This window comes from Carlito syrichta, unplaced genomic scaffold (assembly GCF_000164805.1).
Source record: "Carlito syrichta isolate Samal-C Ts95f unplaced genomic scaffold, Tarsius_syrichta-2.0.1 Scaffold85561, whole genome shotgun sequence".
NCBI lineage: Eukaryota > Metazoa > Chordata > Mammalia > Primates > Tarsiidae > Carlito > Carlito syrichta.
Genome location: NW_007029657.1, coordinates 33,316 through 47,510, shown reverse-complemented (window position 1 = coordinate 47,510; position 14,195 = coordinate 33,316). Strand labels below are relative to the sequence as shown.

Here is a 14,195-nt window from a genome sequence, read left to right as displayed (position 1 = left end):
GAGCCCAGCAGGTTGAGGCTGCGGTGGCCAGGAGCGGCCACTGCACTCCAGTCTGGGCAACAGAGTGAGACTCTGACTCAAACAACAACAACAACAACAACAAAAACAAACAAAAAATCCAAACCAAAACAAAAAAACCATAGAAATCAAGACTGAAATAAAGATATTCCTAGAAACTGGCCGGGTACAGTTGCTCACTCCTGTAATCCCAGCACTTTGGGAGGCCAAGACAGGAGGAATGCTTGCACCCAGGAGTTCGAGACAAGCCTAGGCAACATAGTAAGACCTCATCTCTACAAAATATACAAAAATTAGCCAGGTGTTGTGGTACGCACCTGGAATCCCAGCTACTCAGGAGGCTGAACCAGAAGGATCTCCTGAGACCAGAAGGTAGAGGCTGCAGTGAGCTGTAATCATGCCACTGCACTCCAGTTTGGGCAACAGAGTGAGACCCTGTCTCAAAAAGAAAAAAAAGACTCCTGGAACAAACAGAAACAAATATACAACATACCAAAACTCTGGGATACTATGAAAGTGACACTAAATGGAAAGTTGATAGTATTGCAAGTACACATTAAAAAAAAAAGATCTGAAGTAAACAGTCTAACCTCACACCTAAGGAAGCTGGAAAGATAAGAACAATCCAAACCCAAAATTAGCTAGAGAATGGAAATGATCAAAATAAAATCATAGCTAAATGAAATAGAGCCCAGAAAAATCATACAAAGGATGAATACGTTAAAAAGTTGGTTCTTGGAAAGGATAATAAAGATTGACAGACCCCAAGCCAGATTAAACAAAAAAAGAGAGAAAATTCAAATAAATACAAGTAAGGCTGGGCACAGTGGTTCATGCCTGTAATCCCAGCACTTTGAATCCCTTGAACCCAGAAGTTCAAGGCCAGCCTGGGCAATGTAGCAAGACATTGGCTTTACAAAAAAACTTTAAAAATTAAGCCAGGCATGGTGGCTCATGCCTGTAATCCAGACACTTTGGGGGGTGGAGGTGAGAGGATTACCTGAGCTTAGGGGTTCGAGACCAGCCTGAGTAACATGACGAGACCTCATCTCTACAGTATATTAAAAAATCAGCCTGGCATGGTGGCACATGCCTGTGGTTCCAGCTACTTGGAAGTCTGAGGCTGACGGATCACCTGAGCCCAGCAGGTCAAGGCCGCAGTGGCCATGAGCATGCCACTGCACTCCAGCCTGGACAACAGAGTAAGACTCTGACAAAAAAAAAAAAAATTAACCAGGAGTTGCAATGCGTGCCTACAGTCTCAGCTACTTGAGAGGCTGAGGTGGAAAGATTACTTGAGACTAGGAGTTTGAGCCTGTGCTGAGTCATGATTGTGCCACTGCACTCAGTTTGGGCAGCAGGGTGAGACACCGACTTAAAAAATAAATACATGAATGATAAAAAATGATGTTACAACCAATCCTGATGAAATACAAAAGATTGCCGGACTCGGTGGCTCAGCCTGTAATCCCGCGCCTTGGGAGGCTGAGGTGAGTGGACTGCCTGAGCCCACGGGTTCAAGACCCGCCCAGGCAACTTGGTGAGACCTCATCTCTACAATAAATCAAAAAAATTAGCCAGGCATGGTAGCACGCACCTGTAATTCCAGCTACTTAGAAGGCTGAGGCGGAAGGATTGCCGGAGCCCCAGCAGGTCGAGGCTGCGGTGGCCGGGAGCGGCCATTGCACTCCAGTCTGGGTGACAGAGTGAGACTCCAACTCAAAAAAAAAAAAAAAGAAATACAAAAGATTATCAGAGGTTACTACGAGCATCTGTATGCAAGTAAGCTAGAACATTTAGAGGAAATGGAGGAATTTCTGGCAATACATAACCTCCCAAAATTGAAACAGAAAGAAATTGAAATCCTAAACAGACCAATAACCATCCAAGAAGTTGACTCAGTAATAAGAAACCTCCTTACCAAAAAAAGCCTGGGACAGGAGATTTCTCAGTTGAATTCTATAAGATGTACAAAGCAGAACTGATACTAATCCTATTGAGAAGAATGGGATCCTTCCTAGTTCATTCTGTTAAGCCAATATCATCCTGACACCCCAAAATGGCAAAGATCCAACAAGGAAAGAAAATTTCAGACCAATTTTTCTGATGAACATAGATGCAAAAATTTTCAACAAGATAGCAAATTCCATCCAACAGCATATTATAAGGATCATTCAACATAAGTAAGTGGGCTTCATTCCTGGGATGCAAGTCTGGCCCAATATATACAAATTTATAAAGTAATCCACCACATAAGCAGATATAAAACCAAAAATCACACAATTATCTCAATAGATGCAGAAAATCCAACATTCCTTCTTGATTAAAAACCCTCAAACACCTAGGAAGTGAAAGAACATTCTCCTCAAAATAGTAAGAGCCATCGATGACAAAACTGCGGCCAACATCATACTTGACGAGCAGAAGCTGAAAACACTTCCCCTGAGAACTGGAACAAGACAAGCATGTGTATTCTCATCACTCCTGTTTAACATAGTACTGGAGGTCCTAGCCAGAGAAATCAGGCAGGAGAAAAAAAAATTAGGAGTATACAAATAGGAAAAGAAGTTAAATTGTCCCCCTTCACAGATGATATGATCCTATACCTAGAAAACGTCTTAGACACCCACAAACCTCCTTGCACTGATAAACAACTTTGGTAAAGTCTCAGGATACAAAAATCAATGTGCAAAAATCAGCTGCATTCTATCCACCAACAACAAGCAGGCTGAGAACTAAATCAAAAACACAATCCCATTCACAACAGTCACACACAAAACAATACCACAGCATCCATCTAACCAAAGAAGTGAAGATCTTTACAATGAGAACTACAAAACACTGCTCAAACAAATCAAAGATGACGTAAACAAATGGCAGAACACTCCATACTCATGGGTTGGAAAAATCAATATTATCAAGATGCTTCTACCAAAAACAATCTACAGATTCAACAAAATCCCTATCAAACTACCAGCATCATTTTTCAAAGACCAAGAAAAGATAATACTAAAATTCATACTAAAGCAATCCTCAACAAAAAGAACAAATCTAGAGGCATCACACTCCCAGACTTCAAACTTTGCCACAAGGCTACAATAATCAAGACAGCATGATACTGGTACAAAAATACGACATAGACCAATGGAACAGGACAGAGAATTTGGAAATACAACCACAGATCTTCAACCAACTCATCTTTGACAAAGCAACAAAAACTTTGGGAAAAGGAAACCACATTTAGCAAATAGTGTTGGGAATATTGGCTAACCATATGCAGAAGAATGAAACTGAACTCCTACGTTATCATCATATACAAAAATTAACTCAAAATGGATCAAGGACTTAAATGTGAAACTTCATACTATCAGAATCTTAGAAGAAACTTAGAAAACACCTTCCTGGACATAGGCCTAAGCAATGAATTCATGGTTGAGTCCTTGAAAGCAAATGCAGCAAAAACTAAAATTTATAGGTGAGACATTATCAAGCTAAAAAGTTTTTACACCGCAAAAGAAACCATCAAGTGAGTAAAAAAACAACCAACAGAATGAGAAAAAATATTTGCAAAAAATCCAAATAACCCCATTAAAAAGTGAGCAAAGGACATACACCAGATATTTCTCAAAGGAAGGCATACATATGAAAAAATGCTTAGAGAAATGCAAATCAAAATTACTATGAGATACCATCTCACACCGATCAGGATGGATAATATTAAGTCATAAATCTACAGGGCATAAATCTTCACGGGGCTGCAGAGAAAAGGGAACACTCATACATTGTTGATGGGAATGTAAGGCAATTCAACCTTTGTGGAAAGCAGTTTAGAGATTTCTCAAAGGACTAAAAAGGGAACTACCATTCAACCCATCAATCCCACTCCTGGGAATATACCCAGAGGAACACAAATCGCTTTACCAAAAAGACTCCTACACTCATGTGTATTGTAACACTATTCACAATAGCAAAAACATGGAACCAACCCCAATGCCCATCAAAAGTAGATTGGTAAAGAAAATATGATACATATACATGATGGAATACTATGCAGCCATAAAGAACAAGATCATGATGTTTGCAGCAACATGAACACAGCTGGAGACCATCATTCTAAGTGAACAATCACATAAATACAAGATGAATATCTCATGTTCTCATTCATAAGTAGGCATTAAACATTAGGCACACGGCACAAGGGTGGGAACAACAGACATTGGGCACTGCTAAGAGGGAGAAAGGGAGGGGAGATAAGAGATACAAAAGTACTACTTTCCACTACTGAAGGGGGAGAGAGCTCCTTAGACACTCAAGCCTTGCTTTTAGGCAGTAAGTATACTTATGTAGCAAATTCTCACATTTACTCCAAGATTCTAAAATAAATTTTTTACTCCAAGATTCCAAAGCTGGAACCACCCAGTTAAGCTGTTCCAGAATTCCTGATCCATAAAAACTGTGAGATAATAAATATTTTTGTTTCAAGTCTCTAAATCTTGGCACAATTCGCTATACAATAATAGATAATGAATAAAACAGGCAAACACAGATGATCAGATATCTGATCCCTATAAAAACAGATGACAGGCAGGGCTCTGTGGCTCAGCCTGTAATCCCGCGCTTTGGGAGGCCGAGGTGAGTGAAATGCCTGAGCCCATGGGTTCGAGACCCACCTGGGCAACTTGGCGAGACCTCATCTCTACAATAAATCAAATAAATTAGCCAGGCATGGTAGTGCTCGCCTGTAGTTCCAGTTACTTGGAAGGCTGAGGCGGAAGGATCGCCGGAGCCCAGGAGGTCGAGGCTGTGGTGGCCGGGAGCGGCCACTGCACTCCAGTCTGGGCGACAGAGTGAGACTCCAACTCAAAAAAAAAAACAGATGACAAATTAAGCAAACTGACATCACAAGGAAAATAAAATAAATAAATATATATTTTATCTATCTAAGGACATTAATCTCCATAGGAATGTGTGAGGGTATGTGTATACTCACACATTCCTATGGAGATTAATATCCTTAGATAGATAAGAGTATAACTGTAAGACAAGAACAGCATACTATGAAAAAGAAAATTCAGATAACTAAAAGGAGATTTTTAAAATATGAGAACAAAAATGCAAAATCTAATAGAATGACTGATAAATAAAGTTGAAGAAATATTCTAGAAAGGAGAAAAATAGCCATACGAGATAATAATGGGAGAAAAAAATAATTAAGAAAATCAGAGCCGGGCTCGGTGACTCAGCCTGTAATCCGGTGCCTTTGGGAGGCTGAGGTGAGTGGATTGCCTGAGCCCGCGGGTTCGAGACCCGCCTGGGCAGCGAGACCTCATCTCTACAACAAATCAAAAAATCAGCCAGGTGTGGCAGCGCATGCCTGTGATTCCGGCTACTCGGAAGGCTGAGGCGGAAGGATCGCCGGAGCCCAGCAGGTCGAGGCTGCGGTGGCCGGGAGCGGCCACTGCACTCCAGTCTGGGCGACAGAGTGAGACTCCAACTCAAAAAAAAAAAAGATAAAAGAAAATCAGTCCAGGATATCTACTATCTGAAGAACAGAACTGCAAACACATACACAAATAATTTGTCAATTTCTTAACAGAGAGTCATACATTTCCAGATTGAAATGGTTCACCACTGTGATATTTTAAACACTAGGATAAGAAGATGCAACACACTACCAGAAAAAAATTTTTTTTCCCTCTCCTTGTCTATAGTCTTTTTTTTTTTTTTAATTAAGCAATATTTTTTACTATGGTTTTGTGGGGTATGGTTGAGGGTTAGGTGTACAATTACGTTTCATTCAGGCACCCTGTTGATAAGAGGTGTTTTCCAATCCCCAGATAGATATTTGCTACTGTTAATCCCATCCCCCTCCCCCTCCATAGTTTCCCAGTACCGTAAGTCATTTTCTTATAGTATTACATTGGATGTTCAAGGTCCATTATATGAGTGAGAACATGTGATACTCGGATCTTTGTTTCTGTGAGAGGTCACTCCTTAAAACAAAAAAATTCTTATGAAAAGATTGAGAACTGGAATTATTAATACTTTGGACTTCTCAACAGTAATTCTAGAAATATTAAGATAATGAACCAATACCTTCAAAATTCTAAAGGAAACTGATTTTTAACTTCGAATGTGATATCCTGGCAATTTTTAAAAATCTAAAATACTGCCAGGCACAGTGGCTCATGCCTGTAATCCCAGCACTTTGGGAGGTAGAGGCAAGAGGACTGCCTGAGCGCAGAGGTTCAAGACCAGCCTGAGCAACATGGTGAAACCTCGTCTCTACAATAAATAAAAAAATTAGCCTGGCGAGATGGCACATGCCTGTGGTTCTAGTACTTGGAAAGCTTAGGTGAAAGGATCACCTGAGCACAGCAGGTCGAGGCTGTGGTGGCCATGAGCATGCCACTGCACTTCAGCCTGGGTGACAGAGTGATACTCCAACTCAAGAAAAAAAAAAAAAACTATAATAAAGTCATTTTCAGAAAAGGAAAGTCTTGAAAATTATATCTCCTATAAACCCTCTTGAAGGAAATTGTCCTAGGATTCATTAAAACATAAGAGAACAAGAAGACAAGACTCATGACATTGTAAAATGATAGGAGAAAAGCTAAGGAAACTTGCAGAATGATGGTGTCTTAGTCAGTTGGGGCTGTCATAAACTGCCATACACTTGGTGGCCTAAACAACAGAAACTGATTTTCTCATTCTGGAGGTTTAAAATCTGAGATCAGGATGAACCAGCATGGTGGGTTTCGGGTGAGAGCTCTCTTCCTGACCTGCAATTGACTGCTCTCTTGATTTGTCCTCACATGGCTCAGAAAGACTGAGAGGAAGAAAAGGGGGCAGGGGAAGAGACAGAAGGCACATGCATGAGCTCCCTTGAGTAAAAGTGATTTCTAATATCTCTTCTTAAAGGCAGTAATCACATCATAACACCTCATGACCTCATCTTAACCACCTCTCATGGGCCCCATCTCCAAATATCCTCACATTAGAGACTAGGGCTTCATCATATGAATTATGGAAGGAACACAAACATTCAGTCATAATATATGAGGGAGATCCTTGAATAATAAACATGAGGAAGCAGCCATCTTCAGAAAGATGAAATTGATAGAATATCGCAAATATTTCAGTTGAAGACCTTAAGTTCGAAGTTGGAGAGCAATTTGAGGTTAAATTAGAGATCAGTACATGGAAAGCAAAAACAATAACTAACAAAACTCAAAAACAACAAGAACAACCACTGACTTTGGGAGGGGGGACAAGTTGCAGGATGTGATTCACTGCTGAACATTATCATAATAGATACTTAAGACATATCTAACTAAAGCTATGGTATAATCACTACTGGGAAAATGAGATCTAGTAGGGTGCATGTGTGTGGTGAGAGTGGGAGAGAGAAGTACATTCTCGTCTTCCAAGGTACAAGTCAACAATGTCTAAACCTGAAAAATTAAGGAGCAACAACACAAGAATGAGGTTAAGACATGTGGAGATAAACATCAACATAACCAACTAGAAGAGCTTTACCCTTTTGAAGAGTGCATTTTATGCACATGAATGTGTTGCTGCTATGGTGGGGCGGGGGGTGTGCGGGGGGTGTGCTCTACTTGAGCAGTTCCAACTCTGTGGCCTGTGGTGGCTTCCCTTGGGTTACATGGATAAAGCACTACTGACAGAGGGCGATCAATGTAGGCAAGCCCAAAGAGACCCACCCTCCAATTCATCCCTCACTCCATAGTATCTGTACCACAGAATGTCCTTCTTGTTACACAAATTTTACTGAAGAATGTCCTCCCAAGGTAGTAATAGCCCTGAGGAATGATGGCTTGACTTAGAATAGAAGCCCTAGAGTGAAAGCTTTGCATGACCTCTTCCCTGGGACACTTACTAACATACACAGGTCTACAAAATGGAGAATGTGGCATGGCTTTAAGAGGATTGTGGTGAGAACAAGTTTAAAAAGTAAATACTTTGTAGGTTGCAGCATATAACTTGATGGACTGTGGCATGAAATTGTCCTACACTCACATTGCATAACTTTGACTTCTTTCCCCAGTGGCATCCAAAGTCCTTTAGTTGGTGCATGAGCCAAAAACTCTCTGGCGTGTTCATTGCCTGGTACATCTGGAATACAGTCTTCTGGCTTAGTCTCATCTTCCTAAACAAAGGAAACAAGGTATAAACAACACAGGAAAAGAGCACTGAGATTTGCTCCTGCCTGCTTTTAGGCCCACCACCACCTGGCTTCCTCCTGGGCTGTGGGTCTCAGTGTCATCTTAATTACCCCTCAAGAACTAGAAAGAGGTGGAGTGGTGGCTCACGCCTATAATCCCAGCATTTTGAGAGCCAGAGGCGAGAGGATTCCCTGAGCCCAAGGGTTCAAGACCAGCCTAGGCAACTTGGCAAGACCTGGTCTCTGCAATAAATTAAAAAAAAAAAAAAAATTAGCCAGGTGCTATATATGTGCCTGTAATCCCAGCTACTTGGAAGGCAAAGGCAGGATTGCCTGAGCCCAGGAGGTTGAGGCTACAGTGGCAGTTAGCGTGCCACTGCACTCCAGCCTAGACGACAGAGTGAGACTCTGACTCAAAAAAAGAACTAGAAAGACAAATTATACCTGATCAAAAAAACAGGTTGCAAATGTACCAGAAGAAGAACTATAGAAAAACAACATTAGCCAGGCTCAGTGGCTCAGCCTGTAATCCTGCACCTTTGGGAGGCTGAGGTGAGTGGATTGCCTGAGCCCATGGGTTCAAGACCCGTCTGGGCAACTTGGCGAGACCTCATCTCTGCAATAAATCAAAAATAAAATTAGCCGGGCATGGTAGCGTGCGCCTGTAGTTCCAGCTACTTGGAAGGCTGAGGCAGAAGGATCGCCGGAGCCCAGCAGGTCGAGGCTGCGGTGGCCGGGAGTGGCCACTGCACTCCAGTCTGGTGACAGAGTGAGACTCCAACTCAAAAAAAAAAAAAAGAAAAACAACGTTGATGTTCTTAGACTAAAGTTACTGGTGAAGCAGACAAATCTGTCCGTATCGGAATAACTGGTAAGCTCCACATTTTGATGTAAATTATTAGATTCTAAGCTTTTTAAAAAATGTTTCACTGTCTCAACATGCAAAATGAGACAAGGTATAAGAATTAAAGTAAACATGATTTCCTGGAATAATTAAAATGGCATGTTATATTAAAATAGTTTATTATACCTTGAAGGCCACTGTCACATTTTACAGCCACATATGTGCTATATCACTTCTTTAACTTTCTGAACTTTTTCCAAGTTTCCATAAATATTAAATTTGCATAGTAGTATGTGTTTTAAGATTCTTTCTTTTATTCACTGAAAGTTATCCAACACAGAAAGTTTTCTTGGCCTTTGCCTGTCACTCTGACTCCCTCGTACAGAAACTCCTGACACCACAGCCAGGGAGCTGAGGAGGGATCCCTGCACTGAAGGAGGCTGGACTGGATGGGCTCTTGGATCTCCTGAGAGTTTACTGCTCTATGAGGGCCTGCATTCGTTCCTTGGAGAAGGGCAATCCAGCTGATGTAATTTTGACAAAGCCAAAAATTATGACACATCTGGCATCTGCAGGGAAGAAACAGGGTCTTCATAAAAGGAGATTTAAGCCTTATGTAAGCATTTTTTGTAACAAGTTACTGAGTCTACAAGTATGTCTAATGGAATAATCAAGAGTACAAACTTCACACTAACCTTGATAAGCCCAGGAGGAGGTTTTTCATAACTAGAAGACAAAAAACATCAACCACGTTAATGGGAACATAGCAAACTTTAATGAACAAAAGGTAGCAGCCAGGTCAGAATAAAAAGGATATTCTTAGTAAAAAGTGAAAACTGTATTATATCTAAAACAGTAAATAAAAAATGCCCAGCACTCAGGATCCCCTATAAACAAACTGATGCTGTACTCTATCCTGCAGGGATCTAGAACTGAAATTCACTGAAAGAATAGTTAACCTGCTGTCTCAGCACAATGAGTTTATATTGGGGAGAAGGGAAACCGAAAGAATGTGTCACAGGAAGCCCCATGGGCTAGTCTAGTGCCAAAATGCCATCATGGTTTTGTCAGGTTATTGACCTAGCACAATGTCCACGTACTCAACAATGAACAGGTCCCTGGGGGTAGGGGGTACAATCTGTCCCAACACATGGTCTGGGGAACATAGGGGAGGACAGCAGAGCTGAGGGGACGGGCCTGTCTCAGGGGAGCCCTCACCCACAGGTCTCCATCGCCCAGCTCCAGATCCTCCCATTTGCCTTCCCTACACAGAGCCAGAGTACTCCTCAGTTCTCTGACCGCCCTCCAGATCAGAGCTGACCATGTCTGACTGGGGGTGGGGGGTAAGGGAGGGACAGCATCCCTGCTCGTGCCCAGTTACTGGGCCTCATGCAGTACCAAATGCTGCTAAAGTCAGTACATGAAGGGACCATGGGGGGGCAGGCAGGAGCTTCTTTTCTTTTACCAACAGAGCTCTCAGTCCCCCAGAGTCTTGACACAAACTGGGTCTGTGCTCCCAGTTCGTTTGCACTTTTCTCTAGCTGCCAAAACAGCCAGAAAGGGCTGCTGGATTCCAGACTTGGAAAATCAGCACCAGATCCTCATGTTCATTTTTAAGATTGACACACTACTGATTATCCTTTAATTTTTTTATTTTATTTTAAAGATGTGGGGTACAATTCAGGGTTAGGTATACAAATGTTCATTATGCAGGTGCCCTTATTGATGAGATGTGTCCCCCAACACACTACTGATTATCAAATATAGCATGGGAGTTTGGCTTTTAATTGTGAATTCCTAATGGACCAACAAATGAAGGAAGGAGGAGGCATGACAACAGGACATTTCAGGTTTCTGCAACAAAGGATTAAGTATATTCCATAAACTTAGTTGATAAAGCTGCGGCAGGGTTGGAGAAGACTGACTCCAATTGTAAAAGAAGTCCTACCATGGGTAAAACACCATCAAACAGTGTAACATGCTACAGAGAAATCTTCATTGAAATGAAGAGTCATACAACGTGGCAAGTGTCATGCTGTCTTATTTTAAGAAACTGCCACAGCCACCCCAGCTTTCAGCAACCACTGCCCTAATCAGGCAGCAATCATCACCACTGAGGCAAGAGCCACCATCAAAAAGATCATGACTCACTGAAGGTTCAGATGATCATTAAATAGTTTTTAGCAATAAAGTATTTTTAAATTACAGTACATATAATAGTTTTTTTAGACATAATACTATTGCACTCTTAACAGATTACAATATAATATAAGCATAACTTTTATATGCACAGGGAAACCAAGTCTGCGTAACTCACTTTATGCAATATTCACTTTATTGCTGTGATCTGGAACCAAACCCACGACATCTCTGAGGCATGCCTGAATACACACACACACACCTTTATATATATAGACTATGTCTGAAAGGATGCTAAGAAACTGGTCACATACCTGCCTGTAGTGGGGAGATGAACATCATAAATGGGAGGGACCTTTATTTTTTATTCCATTTACATGCACAGGTATTAACAATGTTTTTAAGGTACAAGAAAAGATAATGAAATTAATGGTATCTATATTATGCCTCTGTTGGTATAAGCTCAGGTTAATGTATCTCTGAGGGGAAAACCCAAGGAAACTTGGGGTTAGGAAAGAAAAATGGAGCCCAAAATACACTATTAGGAGCTCATCTCTGCTACAGAATTACATAGACTGGATTTTGTTTTTAAAAATTCAGTGTTGTTTCTTCAATTGTTGCAAGAATAAAATCCCCCTTCTACCCTTAACCAACTTGGTATTTTCCTCCTGCAGAAAAGTAACAAGTACAATAGGCAAAACAGAACTTCACTTTCGGCAATAATGAAGGCTCAACTTGAAAACTCACTCCTTACAGATGTAACCAGTCAGCAATTATTCTGCCAAGCACCATGCCAGGGACCAGAAGGGAAAACTAAGAGCATAAAAACATTCCTAGCCAGGCTTGGTGGCTCAGCCTATAATCCCTCGCCTTTGGGAGGCTGAGGTGAGTGGATTGCCTGAGCCCGCGGGTTCAAGACCCGCCTGGGCAGCGAGACCTCATCTCTACAATAAATCAAAAAATCAGCGGGGCATGGTAGCACATGCCTGTAATTCCAGCTACTCGGAAGGCTGAGGCGGAAGGATCGCCGGAGCCCAGCGGGTCGAGGCTGCGGTGGCCGGGAGCAGCCACTGCACTCCAGTCTGGGCAACAGAGTGAGACTCCAACTCAAAAAAAAATAAAAACACATTCCTACTTATATCCAGAAAAACTATAAAGTTAAAACTGTCTTCAGAGGTGCCCATGCGACTCTTTGTCTATCCTGATAAAAGATATCCTGCTGTAGGACTCCAAATACTAGCAGGAACATTCTTGGGCTCTAAATCAGGATGGATGTGAATCCTGTAGATGAAGGAAGGCAGAGTGGATACTTCATGAACTTTGGAGGAAAAGAGTTTGAGTTTGGATTCTGATTCAGTCTCACCACTGTGAATGTTAGGCAAGTTATTTAACCTCTCTGCGTCTCAACTTCCTCATGGGTAAACCCTCCACAGCACACATGTGAAAGGCACTCCACAACACTGGCTTCTGCCCTCGGTTGAAGACAAGCTGACTTTTTCCAGCCTCATGACTGGAGCACTAGTATCATGAAGGCCAGGATCTGGACTCAACAGAGGCCTTGCCAACCTAAGCCAGCCTTCACATCTTTTTCCTCCTAAGCAGAGGTTGGCACAGACCTTCCAGGGACCTTCCACAGACCTCATCCCCTGCTCAGTGTGTGGCCTTTCTGGGCCATGCGATTTAAGAACCTTTCTCCACATATGGCTCCATGAGTCTCCATGCCAGTGGTGTATCAGCTTCCAGCCAGGTGTATCTCCATCTCCCCTGAGGCTCATAAAATATGCCTTACTCTATCTCATTAGAACAAAGCTGAGAGCAGGCCAGAGACTCTGACCTTCAGTTTTCCAGCAGTCAATCAGAAGCTACACTTCATTTATTTATTTATTTTTGGGAGGAGACAAAGTCTCACTCTGTTGCCCGGGCTAGAGTGAGTGGCACGCTCATGGCCACTGCAGCCTAGTCCTCAGCTGGAACCAAAGACACACTCCACCACACCCAGCTAATTAAAAAAAAAAATGTATTATAGAGACGAGGTCTCGCCAAGTTGCTCAGGCTGGTCTCAAACCCCTGGACTCAGGCAATCTACTTGCCTCCGCCTCCAAAAGTGCTGGGGTTACAGGCATGAGCCACCATGCCTGGCTCGAAGCTACACTTTTAAGAGGCTAGATCAGGACACACACCCAGACTTCTTGACATCTAATCTAGTCTAGAGTTCTTTCACAGAATTGCAACCATCATTCTAGGTCAGCAATACATGTTCTGTATTAATATTAATAACCATGACAGGTGACATAACTTGGGCAAGGGCACACAGCCAGAGTGAAGGTGCCAGAGTGTTATCAAGGCTGCTGATCCAGTGCCCACATGCCAGCCTTCATGCCAACCCTCAACCGCACAGAATTATTAGGAGACACATAGCTAGAATCAACGGATAATTACTCTAGTATCACATTATCACTGGCAAGTGACAAAGACACCAGAAACAATTTAAATACAGAGCTTCAGAACGATTTGATGTGATCAAACGTTAAAAGTCAACGCTCAGGCGTTGTTCCTGAGAAATAAAATTCTAAGCCCCCAACTGACTGAACAGACCCCCTCTTGGTTAAGAGGACCCCATAGAAACCTTGGAAGCCGAGTTCCAGGATGGGAGGTTGGACACGCCTCATGATACCCTGTCCCTCACCAACAGTCATTAGGCTTTCTTCTCCAAGGGCCAAACAGAAACCAGCCCTTTCAAAAGACTCCACGCTGATAATATTGACCACTAACTTATTTTCCCAGGTATAGAACAAAGTCATGAGATTAATCATTCCTTCACCCCTCCCTAGATGTCTACTTCCTCTATTCCCTTTTTCTTCAAACATTTGCCTTATGTCAAATGTAGACAAACTGTGCACTAACAAACAAAAGTCTCACTGCTGCCCTCCCCCCTTTTTAAGAAAAATGTACACAATACTAAACCTCCTGAAACCCTCTTTGAAAAAACCAGTCACAGATGCCTCTATG

At 42.1% G+C, this 14,195-nt stretch overlaps 1 protein-coding gene across 1 annotated transcript in view; it reads right to left on the bottom strand.

Moving 5' to 3' along the window:
- The window catches only part of LOC103259288 (retinitis pigmentosa 9 protein), a gene marked incomplete at its 5' end in the record, with an annotated part of 23,727 nt that extends 13,940 nt beyond the window's left edge, over positions 1-9,787 (bottom strand). The window contains 2 exons of the mRNA XM_021711766.1: positions 8,059-8,188; positions 9,743-9,787. Coding sequence (XP_021567441.1) covers positions 8,059-8,188; positions 9,743-9,787 — 175 coding nt within the window. The remainder of the gene's footprint in view (positions 1-8,058; positions 8,189-9,742) is intronic.
- Between the last annotated feature and the right edge of the window lie 4,408 nt (positions 9,788-14,195).